Genomic DNA, 16,348 nt, shown 5'->3' on the forward strand with positions numbered 1-16,348 from the left:
AATATTGTGGGGGAATGACCCCTATTTATAGAAAAACTTGTAGCTTTGTCACATTGACATGTGTCATGTTATGATTGGTTCTTGATGTTGACACGTGCTGCGCTCTGATTGGCTTCTAATCTTGACACGTGTCGAGTAGTGATTGGCCTCCTGGTCGGAGGGGAACTCTTCTGGGTCCTTGACAGTATAGCGTTGGCCGGTGCTCGGTAGTTTCGGGATTGGTCAAGTATGGTACAAACAGTGCTCCCCTAAGTTCCCGAGTGAGGGAAACTCCTCGGTTGGGGACTTGCAAGATCCAATCCCTTGAGTAATCACGAAACTTCTAAGTACCGAAGTGTGGTCTGATCTTCATCTGCCCTTCTCTGGAAGTACCTTTCCTCCATCCGGGAATGGTGTATTTAGCTGATGTTGACGCACAAGGTAATGTATCAATTTCACTTGAAGCTTAGTTGTAGTTTCGGGCTTAGTCAAGTGTGATACAAACCCTATAGTAGGAGTCCCCCAAGTCGCCGAGCTAGGAGATCTGCCGAAAGAGGTGACAGACAAGGTAAGCAGTCAAACTTCCAAGTAAGCAACCCAGGATCAGAGGTTTGACTTCGGCTTCCGGTTGATTGTTCTCCTTCTCCTTGTCTCTCATTCAACTGCCAGGATAAGGAGAAGCAAATGGATAAGAGATGATATGAGATACTTTTGCTTTTGAAGAAGTAACTTTCCACAGGCTTATTCTTGAACTGTGCTGGAGGGTTTTCTGGTGCCCTTCAGAGTATAAGGCCGACTCAAAAATTTGAGGGTCAAAACAAGTCCATCAAATCTAGAGTATGTTCGACCTTGATGATATGGGATACTTTTGCTGTTGACGGAATAATGAATGTGGTATGGAAAGGTGTCGTGCTGTAGTGATCTGTTTCAGCTCACCGTTGAACCTTCTGCTTCAATCTTTTGCATGGCAGAAGTGGTGTGCAACCTTTGCATTTAAATGGTCCTTCAGAACATTCCTTCATAGTGACTCATCCACGCTTGGCAGCTTCAGTGTAAAGAGCCAATATCTGATCAACTGTCATGAGGTATTTGCCGGTGGAATTCGTGACCTTGACAGCAGTTGAGGATGAGTACTCGAGAGCAATGCTAAGTAAGCAACCAGGCAAAGGCTCCAGGCAGTCAGTTCCAAATTGGAGGTTTGATTTCAGGTTCCGACTGACTGCTCTCTTTCTCCTTGTCCTGCAGGTGTGGACAAGGACAAAGACAAAGACAGGGAGAAAGCATGATATGGGATACTCTTGCTTTCGACCCTGATGATATGAGATACTCTTGTTCTTGGTGTGGCTTATTTGCTGAGGCATTATCGGGGGGAAATAAAGCTGAGTATTTCGAGAGGTTATGTTGAGGGTGCCTTTTCGAATGCGAGAAAGGGTTGAGCATTTTTGCAGGTTTTTCTGTCCGTTGAGGAGGGAGGTCAATGTATATAGGGATTTCCCAATAACAAGTAGTAATGCTATTCCTTTACCCTTCTTGGTCACAACAATGTAGTGGGAGCTGCCAGCTTCACGTGTTTTAATTTTGTCAGAGCACTTTGAAAAAGTGGTATGTGGTATCTGGAAAACTGATGTTACGTGTGAAGATTACAGACAAGCTTTATCTAAGGAAATCTGGCTCTCGAAGTTCTGAGAGTTGTGCCTCTTCGGTTTTCGAACAAGCAATCCCGTCGAGGATCTGACTCTCGAGATTCGGAAAGCGGTGCTACTCCGGTTTTTTAGAAAGTAATTATGTTGGGAGTCTTTTCTCGAATGTGAGTAAAGGTTGGACGTTCTTGCCAACCTGTCTTGCCGTAAAACACGGAGGTCGACACACATAGGGACTTTCCAGTTGTCAAGCAGTGGTGCTGTTCCTTTACCCTTATGGGTAATAGTAGGGTAGCTGGAACTTCGAAATTCTCGTGCCTAAACTTTGTCAGAGATCTTTGACAAAGTTATATGTGGTACCCGAGGAGTTGATGGTGCATATGGAGAGCGGTGATTGAACAGTAAGATTCACGTGCTTTCTACTTCACCAGAAATCTTCGACAGATTGCCCGTAATTTCCGCAAAGCTGATTGTGCATGTGACAGGTGCTGACGAGGCTGAAAAAGCAGGTGCTTCTTCCATTTCTGAGATCGGCCCTCGTGGTCTCTGAGCAGCCCAGCTTTTGAGAAAGCAAACGCCTCTTCGATTTCTGAGATCGGCCCTCGTGGTCTCTGAGCAGCCCAGCTTTTGAGAAAGCAAACGCCTCTTCGATTTCTGAGATCGGCCCTCGTGGTCTCTGAGCAGCCCAGCTTTTGAGAAAGCAAACGCCTCTTCGATTTCTGAAGCTCCGTCGAGTGCAGATTTTTATAGAGGCTGGCATTAAGTTCCACAGCACACTTGAATCTCTACCAGTAGAAGCTCATTTCTTGCACTTCTAAGATCTTGATTTGTCTGACCTCTTCCTTCTTCAACACATTTGAAAATGTCTGGACCCTCCGACCGTCGTTTTGACTTGAACCTTGGAGAAGAGACAGCCACGCCTTCTCCAGACAACATATGGCGCCCATCCTTCATATCCCCTACCGGTCCTCTTACCGTTGGGGATTCTGTGATGAAGAATGATATGACCGCTGCAGTGGTGGCCAGGAACCTTCTCACTCCCAAAGATAACAGACTACTTTCCAAACGGTCTGATGAGTTGGCTGTTAAGGACTCTTTGGCTCTTAGTGTTCAGTGTGCAGGTTCTGTGTCTAATATGGCCCAACGCCTATTTGCTAGAACCCGCCAAGTTGAATCATTGGCTGCTGAAGTGATGAGTCTCAAACAGGAGATTAGAGGGCTCAAGCATGAGAATAAGCAGTTGCACCGGCTCGCCCATGACTATGCTACAAACATGAAGAGGAAGCTTGACCAGATGAAGGAATCTGATGGTAAGGTTTTACTTGATCATCAGCGGTTTGTGGGTTTGTTCCAAAGGCATTTATTGCCTTCGTCCTCTAGGGTTGTACCTGGTAATGAAGCTTCAAATGATGAACCTCCAATGCCTCCTCCTTCTGGGGTTTTGTCAAGTACTGAGGCTCCGGATAACCACTCTCCGGTGCTTTCTCTTTCTAGGGCTCTACCGACTGCTGAGACTTCCCCTAAGCAACCTTTGTGAAGGCTCCCTTTTGTTTGTTTATTTTGACTCATGTATATGTACATATTTGTGGCTTATCGAAAATATTAATAAATAAGCTTTGCTTCATTTCAACATATTGTGTTAAATACACCAAAGCCTTCTTCATAAAGTTCTTTGAATTTTTGCTTTTGTTGAAACCTGTATTGTTGAAGCTTTGTGAGTGAAGCATGTAGTTTGAGGTAGTGTTCCCTTAATTTCCCGAGTGAGGAAAACTTCTCGGTTGGAGACTTGAAAAATCCAAGTCACTGAGTAGTCACGAACTTTTGAGTACCAAGGCGTAGTAGCATATGGTGGGAGTCCCCCAAGTCTCTAGTCGAGGGAGTTGACGAATGAGGTGTCTTGCTAATAGTCCATGTCGTAAGTACCAAAACTTCATTCTTTTGTTTTCTAAGTGGTAGCCCCGGACTTTTTCTTCATAGATTTTGTTTATGAAGGTTGCTAGGCCCGAATAAGTGGAATTGCAGAAGGTGTAACCGTTGGTGCATTAACATCATAATGGAAGCATCACAATGATGGAAGCATCACAATGATGAAAGCATCATAATGATGAAAACACCATAATGATGAAACATCATAATGATGTTTCTTTGGTGGAATTGTTTTTCATTTCCCCTAACAACCGGAATTGTTTTTCAACATAACACCATCATCTGTAGGTCGAATCACAAAGTTGTCTTCATGAAAGTTGTTCGTTAATTCCTTAACTACAACATATCCAAATTGGAGAGCCATCGGAGCAGTACAACTCCAGAAATCCAGGTATGATGAGTGACTGTTTATCATTTGTCTGTCAACCCGTCAGATTTGTTGTGAGCTTTGAAACTCTATTTTCTCTTGCTCAGATCAGCATGCTTTCTTCATTGAAGTTTTTCCTCAGCTTGTGAACTACAACATATCCAAATTTGAGATCCCTCGGAGCTGTATAACTCAAGAAACTCAGGTATGATGAATGACTGGTTATTATTTTTCTGTCAACCCGTCAGATTTGTTGTGAGCTTCGAAACTCCATTTTCTCTTGTTCAGATCGGTATGCTTTCTTCATTGAAGTTGTTCCTCAGCTTGTGAACTACAACATATCCAAATTTGAGATCCCTCGGAGCTGTATAACTCAAGAAACTCAGGTATGATGAATGACTGGTTATTATTTTTCTGTCAACCCGTCAGATTTGTTGTGAGCTTCGAAACTCCATTTTCTCTTGTTCAGATCGGTATGCTTTCTTCATTGAAGTTGTTCCTCAGCTTGTGAACTACAACATATCCAAATTTGAGATCCCTCGGAGCTGTGTAACTCAAGAAATTCAGGTATGATGAATGACTGGTTATTATTTGTCTGTCAACCCGTCAGATTTGTTGTGAGCTTCGAAACTCCATTTTCTCTTGTTCAGATCGGTATGCTTTCTTCATTGAAGTTGTTCCTCATCGACTCTTTCATAACATATCAAAAATTCAGGATGAACTAACGGTTAAATATTTCCAGATCTTCGAAACATCACAACAGCTTCGAAATCTGCAAGAAGCCGACTATCATGTTTGGAGCTTCAACACTTTAATTTCCGTCGCTCAAACAGAAATGGTTCCTTCTTGAAAGTTGTTCATATGCTCAAGAACTATAGGGTGTCCAAAATTCAGCTCCATTGGAGAAGAGCAGAGGTTGCAGAAATTTGATAGATGAAAGGAGGCGGAAGAGGGAGAGAGAGAAAAAGTCTCTTGGGTTGGATTTCTATTTTGGGGCAGATTCCAATTTTTGTAGCACCTTCATTATTGATGAATTGCTTGTACTTTTGTCCATTATGAAATTTGGGACTTTGGCTTGTTGTTGGATCTATTATAATATGTTTGGGAACATATATAAGTGAATAAATAAGAAGGAAAATTTTGGGCCCTTGTGGGTGTAAAACAAAAAATGTTTATGTTTACCCAAGTGTTTTTGTACAAGTTCAAGGGCATCTTGGGTTTTGTGAACAAAATTTGTTTATTTGGAGCAAGGTTTTGTGTTGAAGCTTTGTAGGTGAAGCTTTGGTGTTGAAGCTTTGTGGGTGAAGCTTTGGAGGTGAAGCTTTTCGGGTGAAGCTTGTTGGGTGAAGCTTTTTAGGTGAAGCTTTGTGGGTGAAGCTTTTTAGGTGAAGCTTTTCGGGTGAAGCTTTTTGGGTGAAGCTTTTTAGGTGAAGCTTTTCGGGTGAAGCTTTTTGGGTGAAGCTTTTTAGGTGAAGCTTTGATGGTGAAGCTTTTTGGGTGAAGCTTTTTAGGTGAAGCTTTTTGGGTGAAGCTTTTTAGGTGAAGCTTTTCGGGTGAAGCTTTTTGGGTGAAGCTTTTTAGGTGAAGCTTTTCGGGTGAAGCTTTTTGGGTGAAGCTTTTTAGGTGAAGCTTTGATGGTGAAGTTTTTTGGGTGAAGCTTTTTAGGTGAAGCTTTTTGGGTGAAGCTTTTTAGGTGAAGCTTTGATGGTGAAGCTTTTTGGGTGAAGCTTTTTAGGTGAAGCTTTGATGGTGAAGCTTTTTGGGTGAAGCTTTTTAGGTGAAGCTTTGTGGGTGAAGCTTTGGAGGTGAAGCTTTTCGGGTGAAGCTTTTTGGATGAAGCTGTTTTTTTTTTTTTTTTTTTTTTTTTTTTTTTTTTTGGCGCTTGACACGGTCTTCATTTGCTTGTTTTGTAGTGACTGTGGAAGACAGATTGCTTTCTGATTGAGAAGGGTTCCGGCATCGCTTGCTATGAATGTAAAAGAGTGAGGGCTGAGTTGGCTAAATTACCTCTTTATTGAATTCATTGCCAAATGGCCTTCATTACATAGGATGCCGAACGGCTATAGCTCAACACTTGTACATCGTGAGTCTATTTGTAGTAGTACTTCAAGTGATCAGCGTTCCATGGATGGCCAAGGGTCTTGCCATCGGAGCTTCTAAGTGTGTAAGAGCCAGGGCGACTGATGCCAATGACTTCATACGGTCCATCCCAGTTTGGACTAAGTGTGCCTTCACTCGGGACTCTGTCGCAGAGTAATCTTTTCTTTAAGACCCAGTCTCCTATTTTGAAAGAACGAGGCTTGACCCTAGAGTCATAATAGTTGGAGATGCGCTGCTTGTAGGCGACATTCCTCAAGTGAGCTTGGTTTCTGTGTTCCTCGACTAAATCCAAGTTGAGGGTGAGTTGTTTGTCATTTTCACTTTGAATGTAGTTCTGGACTCGGAATGTTGCTTGCTCGAGCTCAACAGGGACAACCGCCTCTGTGCCAAAGGCAAGTGAGAATGGAGTTTCTCCTGTTGAAGTCCGATATGAAGTGCGATATGACCAAAGAACTTGGGGTACAAATTCTGGCCAACAGCCTTTAGCTTTGTCCAAGCTGGTTTTCAAAGTGCGCTTGATTATTTTGTTGATGGCCTCAACTTGTCCATTAGACTGGGGATGAGCTGGAGAGGCAAAGCATAAGTTGATGTTGAACTTAGAGCAGAACAACCTGAACTTCTTGTTGTCAAACTGTCGCCCATTGTCAGTGACTATCGCATTGGGAATGCCGAATCTACAAAGGATGTTCTTCCACACGAAGTCTTCTATCTTTGCCTCAGTAATGGTTGCCAAGGGTTCTACTTCGGCCCACTTTGTGAAGTAGTCCACTGCAACGACTGCGTAACAGACTTTGCCCTTCCCTGCCGGCATTGGGCCGATCAAATCAAGTCCCCACTGGGCGAAGGGCCAAGGGCTAATCATAGGAGTAAGAGGCTCTGGAGGGGAATGAGGAATAGCCGCATATCGTTGACATTTGTCACATGAGCGGGATACTTTGATGGCATCCTGGTGGAGTGTTGGCCAGTAATATCCTTGGCGAAAAGTCTTGTGTGCTAGGGACCGAGATCCAGCATGATCTCCACAGACTCCCTCATGTATTTCCCGAAGGACGATTTCCGCCTCGGCAGGCGTAAGACACCTTAAGTATGGCAGGCTAAAACCTCGCTATTGTGGCGATACCCTTGACGCGGGTTTGACCCACTGCATTGACTGCCTGGGGGCGAGCGCTATTGTGGCGATACCCTTGGTTATCGGGATAGTGTCCCTTACTCTTTTTACTGAAAGGAGAGTGGTGAGGATGGAAATCCTTCCTCTTGCCTTGAAATTGATATGTCTGTTGATTCGGTGAAGCATTATGCAAGGCATGGGGAGGTGCCACTGCTGTTTGGAAAGTCGAGGTCTTCTCATTTAGGTGAGTCTGGCTTCCACCTCCCACTTGTTGATAAAGGATGGTTGTAGGGGGTTTCTCCTGATATGTCTTTGCCTCGGCGGAGGCATGGTTATAAGCCTGCGCCATCACCTCAGAGTAAGTCTTCCAAGTATTGGCATTGATCATGTATTTAAAGAAACAATCACGTAGGCCTGCCGTGAAGGCTTTGAGGGCAGTCTTGTCGTCTGCCTCGGCACACCGGGAGTATTCATGGCTGAAGCGGCCAACATACATACGTAATGACTCGTCTGGCTTCTGGCGGATAGTGTACAAGTCATCTGCAGAGTGCAAGCGATCGGTTTGGAAAATGTGTTGGGAAACAAATAGTTTCCTCAATTCCTCAAATGAGTCTACCGTCTTAAGTGTAAGACGACAATACCAATTTAGAGCTCCACTAGAGAGGGTGGAGGGGAAGAGAAGACATCGCTCTTCGTCGGTGTGCATCCGGTATGCCATGGTGGATTCAAAGAGGTTAAGGTGCTCAATCGGGTCCTCTTTTCCAGTATAAAGTTGCAAGCCAAGCTTCTGCTTTGTCTTTGCTTGAAGGGGGGTGTTGAGGATCCTCCTTGTAAGAGGGCCAGGCCTGGGTTGGTTCCAGTCAGGTATTTCAGCCTGACGTTCAGCCTTCAACTTGTTTACTTCCTCAAGAAGTTGTAGGACAAGGGGGTCCTGAGTGGAGTTATGTGTCACTGGAGCTTTCTTTCGTAAATCTCCATCTCCTCTTGGAATTAGGAAGGTTTGATCAAGGGCATGTGATTTTTCCCTGGACTCGCTGTACTGGCTTCCAGGGTATGTCTGTCGGAACACCTCTGAGTCCCCTGTACCCTCATGTCTCTCTAGGACTTGTTGCCCATTCCCCAAATTGGTGGCCGGCTTGGGCCGTGGCAGGGGACCGAGTCTCTCAGAAATCCTTGGGTCATTAATCTTTGAGCTTATATGGATGGAATTCTCTCGACGTTGCTTCAGGAAATCCCGACAATCGCGAAAGACGGCTTTCGATCCTTCTGCCCCTTCAGCAAAGAGGTGTCTCCCTCCACTTCTCATGGTTCGGGTCGAAGCAACTGGGTTAAGAGAAGCCTCATGTTGATTATCAAGTCGAGGGGTAATCTGTTCCCTATCAGGGATATCTATGTCGAATGCATGTGACCCTCCATGTTGGAGGGCACCCAGTTGATGGTTGACTTCCACGGGGGCAACAAGCTCGCGTGTCTGAGCTTGCCTAGCTTCGTGGAGTGTCTCGAAGAGCTTCTCATATTGCTCCTGGAGGACCTCATTCCTCATTGCTATCTTGTTGTTCTGAGCTTCCAACTCATCGACTTTAGCTTGAAGAAGAACTCGTTTTCCTTCCTTCTTTCGTTGTTTCGCACTATGTGCAAGGGGGGTGTCATTCTGTGTGCTGTGGCTTCCTTCGCTTCCCATGCTGGAGAGGGATGCCTGATCAAAAGAAAGTGTACGAATGATAGAAACCAGCTTGACACAGCTGAAGAGAGTAGGAATAAGTGTCGTTTCCCACAGACGGCGCCAAATGTTGATGCACAAAATCAGCGAGGACTTTGGTACAACAGAAAGTGTCAGGTTTTGTGACCTTCGCTTGGTTGCTTGGTTGCTTCAGTCACTAGTGAGGATAAGTACGTAAATGAATAGAGACAGAGAAGCAAACACAGGATGTACGTGGTTCACCCAGATTGGCTACGTCCACGGAGTAGAGGAGTTCTTATTAGTAGTGAAGGGCTTACACAAGTACAAAGGATCAAGCTCTCAATTTAGTGAGTTCTTGTGAATGATTTAACACAAAATGGCATTAGGCAATATTGTGGGGGAATGACCCCTATTTATAGAAAAACTTGTAGCTTTGTCACATTGACATGTGTCATGTTATGATTGGTTCTTGATGTTGACACGTGCTGCGCTCTGATTGGCTTCTAATCTTGACACGTGTCGAGTAGTGATTGGCCTCCTGGTCGGAGGGGAACTATTCTGGGTCCTTGACAGTATAGCGTTGGCCGGTGCTCGGTAGTTTCGGGATTGGTCAAGTATGGTACAAACAGTTTTCATGCTAGGTAATGAAGCAGCAGCTCCTTCACCAAAACAACCAGCATTTTTATTGGAGTTAAATACCCATCACCACAATATTGAAGGAGAAAATTATGCAAATGATGTGACATGTACTAGCGTAGAACCTCGCTAAAACTAAATGTTGCATGTTAAGCAACTATTGGCAGCTTGTAAAATGTTATTTACCACAAAAATTTTGCTTCAAATAAGTAGGTTCCAAATTTCTTTCTAGTGCATTGACATGTGGGGCATGTCTGAATTATTGGTCTCGATTGCGACATAATTGAAGAGAAATTATACTAGTCTAGTTAGCTAATTCTGTAAATTATGTGACAGGTATTATGGTGGGGGCTTAGCTAACAGAAAATTTGGCACAAAATCGAGCACGGTGACGTTTTATAATTCATACAATCGATTTCACTTAATGAGATAAGACTTTATTGTTGTTGTTTATACTATAGTGGATGCTTGATCGCTAACAGCCTTGGATTTGAAATGTAAATCCGTCCACCACATATGACACATTCACATTTATTAGAGTTTAAGAACGAGATTTTTGTGTTAGTTAAACTTCGTGTACACGAGAGAAGATGTTGATCTGTGATGCTTTGCATGCCAAATAAATAAATCCCAGGACATTTCAAATTGGTTTACCTTTATTTCATTTTATTACGCTTTTATGTGGTGTTGAATTTTATGACAAAAATGATGTGGTCAGAATTGATGAAGTGGAACTTTCTAGCTAGGATCAGTTTCACGGCTTAGAACAGTGATTAACCGTCTAGCGTCTTAGAACAGTGATTAATCGCCTAACGTCTTAGAACAGTGATTAATTTGAACGGTGATTAACCGCCTAGCGCCTTAGAACAGTGCATTGCATCAACGACTGGAAGTCGCCCATTCGCCCTTAGCGTTACTTAAACTCAATCAAAGAAAGAAAAAAATCCAACCTTTTCGGCTTTTTGTTTCTGCATGTCAAAATAAGCAACCATTTTAGCACTTAAGACTCCTCCATGAGAAAACTAACCATGAACTCTACTAAATTCATTTTTGTCAATACTGTATAGCTCATCTTCCCAGTGATTCTTCCCTCTTCCATTTCGGTTGCCTTAGACGCCATTACACCAAACCAACCCTTAAGAAACGGCGACATTCTTCTCTCTCCACCACTAAAATCGTTGCACTAGGGTTTTTTTCGCCAGGCAAACCGTTACATCGGAGTTTGGTACAACAATATTGTTTGGATTAAAACTTGACTTTGGGCTCAAGAATGAAGCTGACCCAAAAAGAGGCCTGAAGGCAGAAGATCAAGGCCCGGCCGGAACTTAGGAAAGCAGGAAAGGGCCTTTTCTGACTTGATACAATTCATAAAGACCACTTGCTTACCTACCCAAGGATCAAGTGGTGTAGACTGACCAGACTGCACAGCCCATAAAGTACTTTATGGTGGCATTACATGTAAAATAGCTGATGAGTCATCACCCTCAAACCGCATTCGGGCAAAGCTGCTGCTACAGGAGGCCAAGCCAAGTTGTCTATAAAAGGAGGAAGAGAAGACAGGAATAAAGACACTCAATCAAACAAACAAATGCAAGCCCAAACTCTGCTCAAAAGCCAGATTTGCCTTCCAAACGAAGCTGTAGTCAGCACCAAGCCTTCATCCCATTCGGGACAAGCCTTTATCCCCTGCAGGATAACCTTCTCTTCAAACCTTTGTAATAGCTCTGCTACCTTGTTCGAACTTGTGGTAGTATCGATTCACTTTTTATATCTCCCTATCTCCCTCTAAGCTTTCAGACGTTTGACAAAACTATAAAGATAGGGACCTGCAAGACGATCAACCTTAACTGATAAAGTTTAATCTTGCCCGACCTTCTTTGCTCTGTCTTTGTCTTTTCTTTCTTTAAAGCCTAGCAATATGTTGTATACTTCCAGTTATATGCAAGTTGTTTCTAGCAAAATAATGATGAAAAGGCTTTCTCAGTATTTAGATCCGATTTGAATATATCTTCAGTGTTCAAATCAGATCCAAGTCCTAAGCCCTCAGGCATGTAAATCTGATCAGTTTAAAAGTCATTGGCCTCAAGGCATAAAAAAGAACTTTATGTGGACTTAACCCATCCATGACAATCCTTGATAAACGAGAAGTCCGAAGTTACTTGGGGCGCAAGTAATCGACCTAACTCTTGGTTTTGTTTCTATTATATCATGGTTATCATAGAACGCTTAAGTATGGAATGGATTCTGATAGGAAGCCTCAAGGCCTACACCTAAGGCCCCACAAAGGCACCTATTTGGATTCATTCTATTTTGCGGTCTAGATAGTTCGAGTATAAGAATGAACTCTAATGGGAAGCCTCAAGGCCTACACCTAAGGCCCCACAAAGACACCTATTTGGGTTCGTTCTACCTTTCGGACTCGGATAATCAGAAATATAATAGTGATAAGACTCCTGCAGACACGAGCTCAAATATGATGTGTTCGAGCACTGGTTTAGTTTGACAGGAAGCTTCAAGGCCTACACCTAAGGCCCCACAAAGGCACCTGTCATATCTAACACGGTTTCTCGGGCATATACGTATTTGCACCTAAAACTCGACATCCATTCTACATCTGCCATACTGAAGATGGCAGTGGCACGCCTGAGCACCTCAAAGTTAATTTTGATTGTGAGCCTCAAGGCCTATACCTAAGGCCCCACAAAGGCACCTTTCAAATTAACTCTGTCCTTCTCTTTCAGCACTGCCCGAAGAGTCTTGCCCGATCAAGACTTGCCCGACGAGACTTGCCCGACAAAGCCCGATAGGAAAGCAAAAGCCCGACAGCAGCCCTCAACCGACACCGACCTCCAAGGGAGTTGTGTGCTCGTTGGCCAGGAAAGCATCCCCGACGGAAATTTCTGCGACGAACAAATATTCCCTTCGAAACCATTGTCTGGATTGCAAACAGAGAAAACCCCGTAGTTCCTACTGCTGGAAGTTGACTTCTAGCCATTCATGGAGATCATGGTGGCCTTGCTATTTATTGGGAGGACCAAAATACCCCTATCTGGTCCGCTAATCTCACCGTCTCTTCTCCATACAATTCCGTGATAGCCAAGCTCTGGGATACGGGAAATCTTGTTGTGGTTCAAACTAATAGCAGTAGTAGTGAAAAGTTGTTGTGGCAAGGTTTTGATTATCCCTCAAATACGATGCTTCCTTTTATGAAACTTGGGCTGAACAGGCAGTCCGGGTTGAACCGGTTCCTCACATCTTGGAAGTCCCAAGATGATCTGGGAACGGGCAACTGTTCGTACCGGATAGAGCCAGGTGAGAGTCCACTGCTGTTCTTATACAAAGGGCAGACTCCATTGTGGCGGGCTGGATCTTGGACCGGTGAAGGATGTTCCGGGGTGCCTGCAATGACAAAACATTTCATCTTCAACGCTCCTTTTGTGAACAATCAAGATGAGGTATCCGTCATGTATGGTATTGTTGATGAACCAGTCTTCTCAAAAATGGTGATCGATGAATCAGGAATCCTTGAACGGTCCACATGGCAAGATCAAGTAAGTCAATGGGTCAAGGTTTGGTCCGCCCCGGTTGAGCAGTGTGATTTTTACGGGAAGTGTGGTCCGAATAGCATTTGTGACGCATATACTGCGGATAAATTTGAGTGCAATTGCTTACCTGGATTCGAACCCAAGTTGCAAAGAGATGGGTCAGGCGGGTGCGTGAGGCAAAATATATCATCCGTTTGCCAAAACGGGGGGTTCGTGAAGTTGGAAGGTGTGAAGGTGCCAAACACATCTACGACACGTGTGAACATGAATATGAGTCTGAAAGCATGTAAAGAAGAATGCCTGAGAAATTGTTCTTGTATGGCATACGCAAATGCAGATGAAAGGCAGGGAGGGAGTGGCTGTATAACATGGCATGGGGACTTGATGGACACAAGGACTTATTCGGATACGGGTCAAGATTTATATGTGCGAGTTGATGCAATTGTTTTAGGTATATTTCCCTTATCAATTTATCTTCTTTCTTCTCTTTTACTTATCAATAATTTCTCTCCTACCGTCAAGGTTCCATAAAAAAAAATCTTCTTTCCTTTATTTCAGTAAAAAAAAATTCCATCAAGAGTGTAATATGATCTTTCTGGAGCACTAATTTGTCTATAGAAAATTTGGAAATTTCTATAAATTAACTCTAAAAATTGAGTTCTTATGTTCATTGGAACTTTTTATAAGGTTTTTTTTAAATATAAAAAAATGATTGTATCTCTGCAGCTCAATATGCAAAGAAGCCAAATAGTTCTTTTGGCAAGAAGAGGAAGATTGGAGTTTCAGTAGCATGTGGTCTATTCTTCTTCCTCTTATTTTCCCTTGCATGTTGGTTGGTAAAGAGGAAGAGATCAGGTAAACAAGTTTACTTCTACTAGGTTGCCCATCATTCACAATTATCTAATTCAGTAAGTTAGGTAAATTGGATAGAATTAGATATTAGTTCTAATTATTTAAGAACTCAATATTATCTGTTTATGTACTTTTATCACAGGTAAGAGTAGTCAGGATAAATTTTTTAGTGTGACCACAGCATCAACCCACTGGGAAGATTCTTCTGCTAGAATAGATATTGATGAAAGTAGAGTAAACTCTAAATTACCATTCTTTGAACTAAGAACCATAGCTAAAGCCACAAACAATTTCGCTTCCAACAACGAGGTTGGAACAGGCAGTTTCGACTCCGTTTGTAAGGTACGTAATTGCCCTCAAGTAATGTCTCAAATCATAAATCAGACTTTGAATAGACATTTTGTAGATTTATTTTTTGGCCATCTGCATTTAGTTTTACTCCTTTGTTAATGTATAAATGCAATTTCAAGGGGTGGATATATACAGAGCTAGGAATATGTTGATAATTTTCTTGAAAGATAAGTGCACTATAAGTTGAATTTGGATTATAAATTCAGGGTGTGCTTGATAATGGAAAGGAGATAGCAGTGAAAAGACTAGCCAAGAATTCTAGCCAAGGAATTGGAGAGTTTAAGAATGAAGTTGTGCTGCTTTCAAAGCTCCAACACAGGAACCTTGTGAGGATCATAGGTTGCTGCTTTCAAGATGAAGAGAAGATGCTGATCTATGAATACTTGCCAAACAAAAGTCTTGACTTTTTCGTTTTCTGTATGTCTTTCTTTTACTGTTCTTCTTTTTATACAAGCAAAATTGTGGAGAGAAAATCGAGCGCAGGACCTCAAGTGTAGGATTGAATGCTCTTAACTCAACTCAGTTATAAACGCCTTTCTTTTCACTTGTGTATCTAAAATTGTCTGTTAAAAACCTTGAACCAACCAAGAATACAATCTAATTTACTTTGCTTATTTTTTTCCCATACGAAGCAAAAGGGGCATTCTTGGATTGGACAAGATGCTTTGAGATAATCTGTGGGATTGCTAGAGGGATCTTATATCTTCATCAGGATTCGAGATTAAGAATCATCCATAGAGATCTAAAGGCCAACAATGTTTTGTTGGATTGTGCTATAAACCCCAAGATTTCAGATTTTGGTATGGCTAGGATATTTGGAGCTGAACAAATTGAAGCAAATACAAACAGTGTGGTTGGGACATAGTAAGTTTCATTCAAAACTGAAAGTACACCTATTTTTTACAATTTTCATCCCTGCGTCACAAGGCCACAAACATAAGTACAACTTTTGTTGAATAATACAGAAAGAGGTTGTGATAATTAATTAATTTTTTTTTTTTTGCTTTAGTGGTTATATGTCACCAGAATATGCAATGGAAATACTTTTTTCAGTAAAGTCTTACGTATATAGCTTCGGTGTTCTACTACTAGAAATTGTTAATGGCAGAAAGAACGCCGGCTACTACCACGATAGTCCTTACTCAAATTTAGTTGGACATGTAAGCATAACATCAAGACATTACCAAACTTCTCTCCGTTTGCTTTTATAACTTGATGATTAATTTGTAAATGGTTTTTAGGTTTGGGACTTGTGGAAGGAAAGTATAGCCTTGGAAATCATTGATTCATCTTTGGGAGAATCATACCATGTCAATGAAGTTGTAAGATGTATTCACATAGCTCTCTTGTGCGTGCAAGACTAAGCGAAGGATCGTCCACTCATGTCAGCAGTGGTTTCCATGTTGGGTAATGATGTAGCAATTCCTTCACCAAAGTGACCTGGATTTTTGTTGAAGAGAAGTTATCATACTAGTGGAGACCCATCAACTAATAATGAAGGAGCTTACTCTATAAATGACATAACCCATACAAAAGTAGAAGGTCGTTAAGGAGAGAACCAGACGTATACTCGAAAAGACCATCATTGAAACGAGAGTATGGTCATGTGATGAGTGAGATAATAATTTGCCTTTTAACTAGGGATCTAAGTTCTATATCTACAACACTTATCATCTGTCTTGTTGTAAATACATGCTATAAATTGTGTGCCTTATAACTAGGGATCTAAGTTCTATATTTGCAATACTCATCATCTGTCTTGTTGTAAATGCAAAGTTATAAATTATTTGCAACACTTGTCATCTATCATGCCCCGATCCGGACATGCATCCAGGATAGACACGTGACGTCACCAAATACCCGTATCTTTAACATACTTCGCCTCCGGGACATAGGCAAAGCACAACTCGAGATCCAACTGCGTAATAATTTTTCATACACTTTATGGTTGTATCTAACTTTGTTGTTAGATTGCCTACGTACCCTAAATAGGGATCAAGCCATTCGTAGTTCGTCCTTCACTACACTCGAACAATCATCACATAAATCACTATGTCTCAACATAATACCACACAACCGGCAGGCAACATCATGAGGAACATTCGACGAAGCGCAACATAAATCTCTAGCCATGTTGGTCAACGAGTCTAATCATAATGACAA

At 42.4% G+C, this 16,348-nt stretch overlaps 2 protein-coding genes and 1 long non-coding RNA gene across 3 annotated transcripts; all 3 read left to right on the plus strand.

Annotated features, from left to right (window-relative positions):
- Positions 1-3,709: 3,709 nt before the first annotated feature.
- Positions 3,710-5,751, plus strand: LOC126624369 (uncharacterized). The gene is made up of 6 exons (XR_007624081.1): positions 3,710-3,936; positions 4,020-4,117; positions 4,201-4,298; positions 4,382-4,479; positions 4,655-5,451; positions 5,648-5,751. It is a non-coding gene; the product is annotated as an uncharacterized LOC126624369 (long non-coding RNA).
- Positions 5,752-12,631: 6,880 nt separating this feature from the next.
- LOC126622960 (G-type lectin S-receptor-like serine/threonine-protein kinase At1g11410) lies at positions 12,632-14,337 on the plus strand. The gene is made up of 5 exons (XM_050291624.1): positions 12,632-13,208; positions 13,320-13,433; positions 13,709-13,837; positions 13,977-14,176; positions 14,305-14,337. The coding sequence occupies exons 1-5, from the start codon at positions 12,632-12,634 to the stop codon at positions 14,335-14,337; spliced, it is 1,053 nt and encodes a 350-aa protein (XP_050147581.1).
- On the plus strand, positions 13,866-15,706 carry LOC126624350 (cysteine-rich receptor-like protein kinase 34). The gene is made up of 5 exons (XM_050293418.1): positions 13,866-14,176; positions 14,392-14,602; positions 14,818-15,049; positions 15,195-15,345; positions 15,427-15,706. Exons 2-5 carry the CDS (start codon positions 14,551-14,553, stop codon positions 15,547-15,549), a joined length of 558 nt encoding a protein of 185 aa, XP_050149375.1. The 5' UTR covers positions 13,866-14,176; positions 14,392-14,550; the 3' UTR covers positions 15,550-15,706.
- Positions 15,707-16,348: the final 642 nt, after the last annotated feature.

The sequence above is a fragment of the Malus sylvestris genome, chromosome 5 (genome assembly GCF_916048215.2).
Source record: "Malus sylvestris chromosome 5, drMalSylv7.2, whole genome shotgun sequence".
In the NCBI taxonomy this organism is placed as follows: Eukaryota; Viridiplantae; Streptophyta; class Magnoliopsida; order Rosales; family Rosaceae; genus Malus; species Malus sylvestris.

Coding starts and splice junctions, on each gene's coding strand:
- LOC126622960 (XM_050291624.1), top strand. CDS start 12,632: ATGCTTCCTTTTATGAAACTTGGGCTGAACAGGCAGTCCGGGTTGAAC. Junction 13,434..13,708: donor AGTTGATGCAATTGTTTTAG/GTATATTTCCCT, acceptor GTATCTCTGCAG/CTCAATATGCAAAGAAGCCA. Junction 13,838..13,976: donor GGTAAAGAGGAAGAGATCAG/GTAAACAAGTTT, acceptor CTTTTATCACAG/GTAAGAGTAGTCAGGATAAA.
- LOC126624350 (XM_050293418.1), top strand. CDS start 14,551: ATGCTGATCTATGAATACTTGCCAAACAAAAGTCTTGACTTTTTCGTT. Junction 14,603..14,817: donor TCTTGACTTTTTCGTTTTCT/GTATGTCTTTCT, acceptor TCCCATACGAAG/CAAAAGGGGCATTCTTGGAT. Junction 15,050..15,194: donor AACAGTGTGGTTGGGACATA/GTAAGTTTCATT, acceptor TTTTTGCTTTAG/TGGTTATATGTCACCAGAAT.